Source organism: Bombus huntii, chromosome 2, assembly GCF_024542735.1.
Source record: "Bombus huntii isolate Logan2020A chromosome 2, iyBomHunt1.1, whole genome shotgun sequence".
Classification (NCBI taxonomy): domain Eukaryota; kingdom Metazoa; phylum Arthropoda; class Insecta; order Hymenoptera; family Apidae; genus Bombus; species Bombus huntii.
Window position 1 is genome coordinate 20,978,192 of NC_066239.1, and position 11,194 is coordinate 20,989,385.

The following is an 11,194-nucleotide window of genomic DNA, read 5'->3' on the forward strand; positions in this document are numbered from 1 at the left end:
CTTTTCCAACACCATGTATTTCTGTTAATTCTATTGCATTTACGCCACTTTCCTGTTCTTCGATTACGTCGTATTTCGTTTCGGTAGTTAGAACGCCGTTACTTTCGTACTAAACTCTTCTAATTAGAATTCTCTCGACCGAATAAACCAAAGAATACATTGTACACGAACATTAATAAAATATGTACATATCTGAAACGGAAAAAGGCATCTATTACCGGGAAATATTATGTACGGACGATAGAAGAGTTTGGATTATTAAATATTTGAACAGGAGGGATCTATACCGTATACGTTTTACGCAATGTACAGCAATCGTAATTTGAAATCCTAATTGGGAATTTGAAATATCGATTCAGAAGTGATTTTTGCAGCTTGAGATTCAAGGTGCTTCCATAAAACGCGCACGACCCTGAGTATAACAGCTAGGCCAATTGATGTCGACGCTTAATATTTTAATTTACAACCTCGCTATATCGTTTCCACCGACTATACTAGTCGTACGCGGTATTCCATGTTTCACCGAACGTTTCTTCCAAACGTGAAAGCATATTCACAATTAGACTGTTCGCGTCGACAGACGAATGACAAACTAGACGCATAACTCGTTTTAGTACGATCGATCGAGTAAAGTCCGAGCCTGCTTCGCGAACGATCGAACGCGCATCGTAATACATAATCGTTAGGTTGCTTGCTCGCATCCTACTTTTATCCGTTATTTGCTCCCGTTTCATAGTATCCCATTCGAATAACAAATACCCTTTTATTTCTCTCTTCTTTTTTATCGTATATTTATCGTGATACTAATAACGCTCGGAGAGAGGAACAAAGGCTGTACATACGTGGTTATCGAGAAACGATATAAAAATCACAATAACGTACAGTCGAATAAACGTAAATGATCGATAGCGTGGACTTTGAGAGAACGTTACTTTAAACGAAATTTCAAGCAAACGTAGCAAACACGTAGCAGAGTACATGCAGTATCTAGTACGAAGTACGATCAAGTTGGACATGCTTTAGCAAGTTTGAAGAACTTTTGCCAAAGTCATAGCATTGGTTTTTGGCTATGGTTCCGAATTCCTTGGCTTAATTTTAGTTAACGTGCGCGCGTGTCAAGGACACGATATTACAAAGTACCCTAAACAGTCGTATTATGCCATTTATCCATTCTTACGCTACAGTTTACGCTATAGAGTGATATTTTGTAGAAGAGAAAACGTAGAAACGAACGTATAAAGTTGTTAGAAAAGCTGACTTGCTCGCAATGTTTCTTTTCTTCTCACAAAGTAATTACTTAGAGAATGTTACGTTACTGCCTTTTCACGGGGCAACTTCAACAAAGTCATGGAAAACGCATTAACTTCCTGAAATGTGAGGTGTACCTATACTTGGGTACGGAGTTGTGTGAAATTGGCACCTTTAAATGCGAATTTTTACAAAAAAAAAAAAAAAAAAAAAAAAAAAAAAAAAAAAAAAAAAAAAGAAAGAAAAGAAAGAAACAAACGGGATTCGTTCATTCAATAGCGAACAAACGAAAATTCTGAGTAGACAGACGTGGACAAATCGTGGACAAAAGAGTACTGTTCGTCTTTTGCCAAAATTCGTATCGGAGAGTGGCAACTTTGCCTGACTTGAATACCGGATAAGGCCTGACTCGACCAATTACTATAGATGTTTTTAATTACGCTTACGATCCAACAGTTACGATCTTGCGCCATACTCGTCGCCTTCGTCGCAACGACTTTTGCTCGATTTTCACTCTATTTATCGAACAAAATAAAGTATACAAAATATCGTAATTACTATACGTACAATAAAAATATTCTACTTCATATCGCTGATAGATCGATAACGAATAAATAAAGTATTCGTAGGATTACTTGCGAGAATCTAACGAGTATACGATCTCTGTCGCAACATCGACTGTTATACGCTAAGTACGTATAACAGGAACGCGCAGCAAGGGGTGAATAGGTAAAACAGCGAGCAAGGCGAAAGGAGCAACGCTAACTAAGTGGCAACGCAATCGACTGCATTTTAACCGGCAAGAGAATTTAAGGCTCGTTGCGAAATATATTACATATAACGCGAGAAGCCTTGAAGTTTCCGCGTCGTTAATTCAGAGTAGAAGTGAGAACAGAACAGAGAGAATCGAATGAGAAATAGAAAGCTACCCACCCAACTGAGAACACTCGTTTTTAAAGCATATGCGTCGAGTGTTCATCGATTTTTAATTTAAATCCTCGCCGATGATTCCCATATTTTTACGATGTTCGCACAACATAGTGATTAACAAAGTGTTTTCGTGTTACCCTTATCGACACTAGAGCGAGCAGATAACAATGAAAACAAGTAGTTCTCGTGATATGCACGACGATTGATCGTACCCATGTACATGCTGCCGGATAACGCCGAGTACATATTTCGTGTTTCCTTCTATCCTGCTCTGTCTTATATTTTTATGTGTATGTAATATCAAAATGCAAATCTAATATCTGAAAATTGAAAACACCTGTTCGCAACATTTTTAAATATCGATCAAACCACTTTAGATGCTTCGACGATTTCGATATACGAGACGAGTTAAATTATGTCATTACGATTGTCTACGGCTGAATCCGATCCCATCTCCGGTATGCGTGACTTTTTGACAACAGCCAGCTCTCGGTAAAATGGTAATGCTCTTTAAATGTCGATGTGTATCGCGTAGAATTTCATCTCTAGTATAGAATGACCAATTCTTCGGGATAATCGTTCGGTGAGATTGCGGACGCGCTGTTTGTTTTTTCCATACAATATCCCAGTAACGAAATATAGTATATCGATATATTTGTTTTTCGTTCTATCGACCTTACTGAGTTTTTCATATTCCATGGTCGCTCGAGTTTCGAGGAAGAAAAAACTGTGCCACGAGATCGATGTCGATTTAAAAATTTGCTTCCAATCTATTACTCGAGCGCGAGTGATGAAAGAATGCGTGGAACAAGCAATTTTGCAAAGTTACAAAACTGACAGATTAGGTAAGCTCGATCGCGTTTCCCTTCGACGACGGAACCTCCTCCGAGATTATAAAACGACGCAACGATAAACGAATCGCGTAGAAATTTAATTTCCCAAGAAAATTTATCGATGGAGCGATGCAGCGATGCAACGATTTGCACCATCGTGATACACCGCACAAATAAATGCTCGTACTTAGAAATATAATTATAACGATATTTCAAAATTGAATATCATTCGATAAACAGTTGCTTTTAGCGACAACGTATACGCGTTATCGCATCCTGTTCATCTCTGTCCCGAAAATAACAAGATTTTTAAATCTTATTCGCTAACGGATACGTTCCGTAAATAAGAACGAGAAAGTATAAAACATAATTTCGTGCGAGCGATGCGAACACTGCTGTATACGCATCACAATGGTCGCTTTGTTCGCGAACGAACGCTTGGGCGTACACACGTAGCAGATACATCGTCCATGTACATTGTACTTACATACAACATCCCCGTCCATAAGTATCCGAATATTTACGTATTTACGGATTTATATCTTATGAACGAGAGCGTATGTATAATAATATGCCGAACAGGTCAAGTAATCCTCGACTTCGCTTGTAAGATTATACGTATATATTTTGTTTTTGCGTGACACCAATTGCCAGAGAAGAAAAAGCATGTTATATCTACAGTTACATCGAAGAGGATAGACCGCACGAAGAAAATCAAAGCAAAACAGCGCAAATGGAAAGGGACCGTGTAAACGCTGTCATTTCTCAGATGTCGATGACGGAAAGCTTGAACGATATTTTCACCAATTACTTAGAAAATACTAGAAAAAGATGTATAGTCGGTTGAGCCGATCATCCGGACACTTTTATAATCGACGAGTAGGCGGCAAAAATAGCCGATTGATCAGCCTTAAAATTTTAATATTTTTTTTGTCTTTTAAATTCTTTTAATTTTAATCTTTCTTAATACGTAATATACTTACTTATAGCTATATATTTGCACGTAATATAACTATGACATAGAAAGTTAAAAATAATAATTGGCATTTATTGAAATGAACGAAGTAAGTATTCAGCAACTAGAGACTTAAGTCGTTATTTCCTAATTCCATCGTAAGAAAAATTCCTTAAGTCGAAGAAACAAGATGTAATAAAATAAATATGACGATGTTAACAAAATTTCTCTTTGGTTTCGTAATATTAAACAGACATAAAGACGCGTTCTATAGCGGTGTATGTATGTGGATATGGTATAGAATAAAATATTAAATTCGTTAATTTTTCCAAAGAACTTTGTTCCTCTATTTAACGATCTTATTTCAAATTTCGAAACACCGTTACACGCGAGCGTGCTTTGAAACTTAACCGTACTTTCGATTTCTTGACACATCGAAATTCGTGAAAGAAATTACACAGCATTTTCGAATCTGACGAGACGCGATAAATCAAATACTAATTTTTATCATATTATACGTTATACCACGCGATTAAATACGCTATATCGTACGATGAGATATATGTTTCCATTTCGATGAAATATATCGTCTTAGTTGCTCTTGCGCGATTTAATAAAATCGGGGAAAAAATACCTTGAGAAAAGTACGATGTACCTTCAAAACGGAGATAGACGTGAGAATGTTCGTGTTCGCGTAGAAAAACAATTTAAAGCAGGTGACACACTCGACGTTATTCTTGCTCGAGCACCTATGTGTATGTAACCTCCTTGAGAGATTACAAGCCAATGACCTCGTATCTGATAGCGTATTGCGTGACAACGAGTATTCGACGCAAACGAACGTTTCTTCGCGGAAGAAAACGTTCTTCCCTTTTCACCCGCTGTTAAAACGAAACGTTTTACGAAAACTCGACCGTCGATTTTGACTACCGTTAAACTAAACTAAAACTAGCCAGATATATATGTTATATGTACATATAAAGAAGACAATTTTATGGTAATTATTTAGAAAAACGACGCGTTCTCGATTTCGATGATTCTTCTCGAAACTAAGACAGTCTGGCGGTAACGTATATGGAAAGCAGTCGTTCGAAACGTTGATTTCTACGACATATTGAAAAATTATAGAAGACTAAAAAGGAAACACCTAGCAGATCTCACAAATGATATATCCTAACAAACACGATGATGGTACCCCATTGGGGGTAGCCACCCACATGATAATCAAACAGCTAAAAAATTCTACCAAATGTCCAAATTGGACAAATTGTGAATGTGAAATATTAAATAAAAAAAAAAAAAAAATATTGAAAAATTATGGAAATGGAGAACGCGTAGCTCGTTAAGAATTACCAACGTTATCACGATTTTGCGTTGCTTCGAGTAACATGTAAATCATAGACGATATGTATCTCGTACGATGTGCGACAATAAGCATTTGCAAGGAAAAATTGACGTCTCTTTGATATAAACTTTGAAAAAACTAATACTCGTGGCTTATGAATTTCCCGGAAGCAAGCATTGTCTTGCTACGAAGAGAAACCGATCGTGATTCGAATCCCAACTTCCACTTTTGCTCGCAACGTTGCCAGGTGATACATCATACATACTCGGTTTCACCCACGCGCAAACAAGCTAAGAATTACACAACGCGTAAACGCGACATCGTTGAAAAATCTCTTCTAGGCTTTCTCGTATGAACCGACTATGGTAACGAATCTCGTATAGAATATGTAACATTACGTTGAGTATCGTAAGTTACGATTCAATTACGAATTGAGACAAAGTACAAAGTACGGAAGGTTGTTAATTGCTCGGCAAGTTTGAGAAAATTCATCGACAGATGGATGTTTATCGATTTATCGATTGATATTTCGTGCAATGTGATTAAAACCGGTAAGATGCTCAAACGACGTACGTATCGCGAGGCTGCAGACGACGAAGACGGTAATGTCGTAAATTTCTAGTAGAGCTATTTGGTTCGATGTTCTGTTTCGTCGTTAACCGAAAAAATTGCGTTTCTCAAGACTTTCCTTGGAATATCTTAGGCTAATCCATAGACTAAGATTATAAGCTTCAGAATATTCGATGATAATTGAATTAAACGTCGCCGATCGCGAGAAAAAAATAACACGTATGTATAAAGAATCTGAAACTTGAAAATAAGTTTTAAACTTACAACGAGTATGAATAAGTCGCTGACACCGATTTATAAATAGATAAAAATGAAAAACCGAAAGAAAATGTGAAATAAATTAAAGACTTATTAACCGACGTTTAGTCTGAAATAGCGAATATCCATAGATATCGATAAATATCTAACGGGTCGGTTGAAATACGTAAATAAATAGATATAAAACTGCTGCATACATTACCAGTAAATAAGATGTAACAATCAAGACGATTATAAATGGCAATCTTACGTAACTTGTTTTTCGCTTATTAGTCTAATTAGAAACTCGGACTATGGTACGACTCTGTTATCGTTCGACATCGTCGTTCCTTATCCATAACTCGTTCTAGATTCGAAATTCATTTGCATTAATAATTTCGTGTACTTGACGGATACGTTAGAAGGCGCGAATTTTATGATTTTTCCACCTTTGAACGCAGTATTTCTTAAATAGCGAAAAACAGTCGGGCAACACCTGACAGAACCGTACTGCTTATTTGCTTCCTGTTAATTGTGCATGATTATAAAGAGAAAGGACATAACAGAGAACGCGGTTATTACGAATTCTACGACACGCCGTTGCCAGCAACGATCGCGACCTGGTTTGCACACCAAGTCTAATGTTTATTTATCAAGTTTACTGTTCGTCCTCTTTCCGGCCTAGTTATCGTGTCGTGCCACGTTTGCCGGGGAGTTTGAATCTCAAGAATAATCTTCTTTTGTTCACGAAACACTCGTTATTTTAGGCAGCGTTATGCACATTTGTTTCAAGGAAACATCGTCACAGTTAAATTCGACGATACGTCTACTCTGTGTAATCGATTAATACACATAGCTCGACGGTTTGAATTAGAAATTTGTACGAAGATCAAGATGCTCGTCTGACTCTAATACAAATTTCGTTGAATTTGGTTCAGTTTCCAACAACGATTAATCGGAACGGACAAAAACGACTTCGAGACGAACGAAGGAGATGTGACGTTCTTCGAGTAAACACTGCGCGAACACAGCGAGGGTGCTTCTCTTACGTATAAGAGAAAAACGCTGTAGAAACGTATAGATGGACTGTTGAAAGATCGTGGAAACAATGGAAGCCCCGTTAATACGATTCTGCGTTCGTCATGGTAGCTCGAGTACATTGCACCAAATACTCGACGCATCGTTAAATACCAGGAACTTGACACTGATCGTTGCAGAGATTGTACGTATACTTGGCAGAAACGTATGGTTGAAAAAAGTTATTTTATTCGACGCCGATTAACTAATTCAAAATGATGATGAAAGACGTTAATTAATGAAATCGATTCACCGGGTTGGCTACTCCTTTTCCAATCTCTGATATTATTGTAAATATCGTAACGCTTTCGTTGCCGTTAATCGATTAAGTTGATTCCTGAAATATAGTTTCAACAACACAAGCATCGTCCTGAAAGTAATGCCCGTTTTGAAATAACAACGACACGAGCGTAGTTTTATTATATATAATTAAATATTTTCCAATACAACTACCACTCGTATTCCAACACTTGTCGCAACGTGAGACGAATTTCTGTATACCTTCGACAAACACTTGTTTTCCCGCCATGCCTTATTCGTCCAGAAACTCTTTCAATTTTGCAAAAACGATGGTAATCTGGATCGTTGGATCGTTGGATCGTTTGATACGCTGATCATCACTCGTAATGAATTCTCAGACACGTTTCTTCGGGTCTTTCGTAATGACAGACGGACGATCGAAACACTTACGATCACATACAGTTTCTCCACACGTATTGAACTCTCGCACCCGTCGTCTTACGAATAATTCGAATATAATCTTATTACAGTAAACTGCCGTAATTCGATGATTCAAAAGGTGAATTGCTTTTGAACGAGCGTATCAAGTATTGGGAAAACGTAAATCGTTATCGGCGGGATTTTCAATTTGCATGGCCGTTTTAAACGTATCGAACTACGACGACTCTGGTTAAGTACTTATAGATGAAATTTTTATTTTAAATAGGAATATCGTGCGACCTTCTGCAAGCACGTTTCATCGTTTTATACGGCTTTTATGGGTAAACGGGTATCACTTTCCGAGCGATCGTCGTAAGTACGTAGCTATGAGTTACGAAGGAAAAGATTGAAAGAACAAAGAAAATTCGTGTGGTCCTTCCTTAAACAAAGATCGAGAGTTACGAGTCGTAGAAAATCACAGTTAATGGAAATGCTTTTGTATTAATAATCGTACATGTACGATTCCTATTCAATTATCCGCTACCGTCGTGAAGTGTACATTTGCTTGGTAAGTAGGATCTTTTTATTAATGGCCATTGCCGTGTGTACGGAACACCTGCGATGACTAACAGTACCACGCAGCTAACTATAATAAGACGCGACTATACTCAAACACTTACGTTATTACGCAGTAACATCGATCTTGCTCTTTACGAGTAGGTACTCGTACGTACAAACGCGGCTAGTCTGACTGCAGTGGAATCGAACTAACCGTTGCTCCACGCAAACAGATATCGATGCGTAAAAGTGTAGAATTTTCAATAAAAAATATCATTTGCCGATGGTATTTCAATCATCGAGTTGTTATTCGCGTTGAATTCACCCTTTCGAGAAATCGACGATACCAATTCTCGACCAGTTCGTCTCTTTTACACCGTTTTACAATCGTTTACCTTTACACGATTGTACCTCGAACGAATGAAATAGAAAGTAGGAACAAGGAAGCAAGAATAGAACGAACGCGCGTCATACGACGAGATACGTACGATAAAATATCAAGAGAACAGGAAATATGAAAACTAAATCGCAAATTGCAAAGTTCGTTACAGGTTTGTTAATTCGTTGACGCGATAGAAAAGAAAGGTTGACGATCACTTTCCAATTTACCTGATTTTCCGATTGGCGGTTGACCAAGTCTGCTGAACCACCTGAGAAACCTTCTAGCGGTGGTGGCAGCAGGTGGTCTACATCCTTCGAGTATAACAACTCCATTATTGTTGTTGTTGTTGGAAGTTGGACGTTCGGACGGAGATGCTCTGCTGTACGGCGACATCCAAGCTGTGGTAGTGCTTTGGATAGTGGTACCTTTGACGGTAGTAATGGAACTGGTTATTTTAGCCGGGTGCAGCACCCAATCTTCCGAAGCGACGGGCATTTGTCTCGTCCTCTCGTCGGACGAGTGAAAGACAAACCCGCAGAATGGAAAAGTCATTCAAGGTTTTACACCCTTCCGCGAAGATAAGATTATTTAGGAAACTCGAGCAAATTTCCTATATGGTTTCGGAGGACGTGGCATAGGCGTGTATCGACGATAAGTTCGGCAACGTACGATCACGAAATTCAATGTACACCTTTTGTTTTTCCTAGTTTTTTCTTACTTGTGTAATTCATAACCAACCGGCCGATTTCGATGTTCGACGTTTCCTTTAAACTCGGCCAGCGAGTTTTTTCTCGCGAGTCGCCAGCAAGAGAACGTACAAGTATAGGTACATATTTTCTTGTGCGCGCGCGTACCTCAAGTTTCGCGGTCGTCGCTTCCAACTTTATCTATGTTGCTCGGATGTTTGCTTTAGCAGCTAACAGTCACGTGCTTCCCCTTAACTTGTTGCACATACCTCGACGACTCTTTCTGTATTCTAAATGCGCCCTTGCTCGTCCGATCGATCCAAAGTCATGGCTGTTCCTTCGCTGCTGATCCTCTCTGCTGTTCGATGCAGTCGATTACCGTCGAACGACAAACGGAATTCGTATCTTCGTCGGATTTTCTTATTTTTTCTGCAAACGTAATACGGAGAATACGGAGGAATGGAAAGGACGAATCACATCGGATTAACTAGTTCTTTGTAAATTCTCCCGACGTCTCCCGCGTAATATGTACGTTTTCTTAAAATTCTTATCAAAACGAACGACCTATTGGATTTATTTGGTACGTTATAAGGTACTTAGTTTTCATTGCAGCCTTTCTGAGTAATACTATTCTACCGCGGAATGGTAGTATCCAGGTAAATTATGCGGATAGGAAAAATAGTCTACGCGTATTTAAAATCGAACGCTCGATCGATCGAAGCAACGACTTTTGTTCCCGATCCGAAACAACGCTTTCCGAAGATCCTTGATCTTCCGCGCATCGGAAAGATAGAAGAAATACACGGCACGAATTTGTCCTTAAGTAGGATTATTGCACTTTGTCCTACTTCGCTCGATCCAATCTAGTCTCGATTAACGGTTTCTCGCGGACCTACGTAAGAATCTTTTCGTAGACGTTTGCAGGAATCGAACGAACAAAGTTTCCTACGATCGCGGCATCACAGTACGTTCCAAGTATGTATAGGGAAAAGGATGGCATTCCTGAATATTTCTTGTCCCTCCGAAGCGTAAACTCTTGGAGACTACACTGTCGGCAAAGCGTTTGGAGGTCGAGATTGATCTCTCGCACTGGCGAACGTTGCTCGGTCGGTCACGTAGTTGCCGCATTATCCGTGTTTCGTTGCGCTATCATCAGCGACTACGTATTACCGTCGTTCTCGTCTTCGACGTCGTCGTCGACGCATACGGTTCATTCGATTCCGATAAGCTAACTTGCCGCCACTCCTATTCTTTCCTTCTTTATTCGCAACGAGCAATATTCCTTTCGATTCCCTCCCAGAACTATGTACCGGACGTAGAGCAAGAGAAACGAATACACGAATAAACGAATGTCGTTCGATCGGTAGGATGCGTTCCGACAAAAACTTACGCGATACGCGCACTAATTTTCACTTGGAAATGCACAGGCGATCGAAGTTTGCGCACAACAGGTAGAATCGGATCGTCGATCTTGTCGAGTCACGTCCGAAAAACACCATTTAACCCATATTGAGAGACGTCGTGAACGTAGGCCTCGATTGCACAATTTCATCCGGCTGGCGAGAAATTCAGCGGCGATAAGGAGGAAAACGTAGAAGCGCGGAGAGAACGTTGCCAACGAGTCGATTCTAACCACACGTCTCTCGACCTGACGACAGACTCGAACTGCCACCGACCAACCGACCGACCACGACCACCACTTCTCTCGACGCT

The 11,194-nt window shown here is 39.3% G+C and overlaps 1 protein-coding gene across 6 annotated transcripts in view; it reads right to left on the minus strand.

Annotated features, from left to right (window-relative positions):
* LOC126874796 (serine/threonine-protein kinase tricornered) overlaps positions 1-11,194 on the minus strand; it is a 45,426-nt gene that overhangs the window by 24,698 nt on the left and 9,534 nt on the right. The window contains exons 1-2 of one of the 6 annotated variants that reach the window (XM_050637239.1): positions 10,872-11,181; positions 9,023-9,910 (exon numbers count right to left, since the gene is read on the minus strand). The exons of 3 other annotated variants lie outside the window; for them this stretch is intronic. In XM_050637239.1, the coding sequence (XP_050493196.1) occupies positions 9,023-9,347 (325 nt within the window). In that variant the 5' untranslated portion in view covers positions 9,348-9,910; positions 10,872-11,181. Of the gene's footprint in view, positions 1-9,022; positions 11,184-11,194 lie in introns of those variants that run through there. 2 more of the 6 variants (XM_050637256.1, XM_050637248.1) reach the window with 2 other exon arrangements.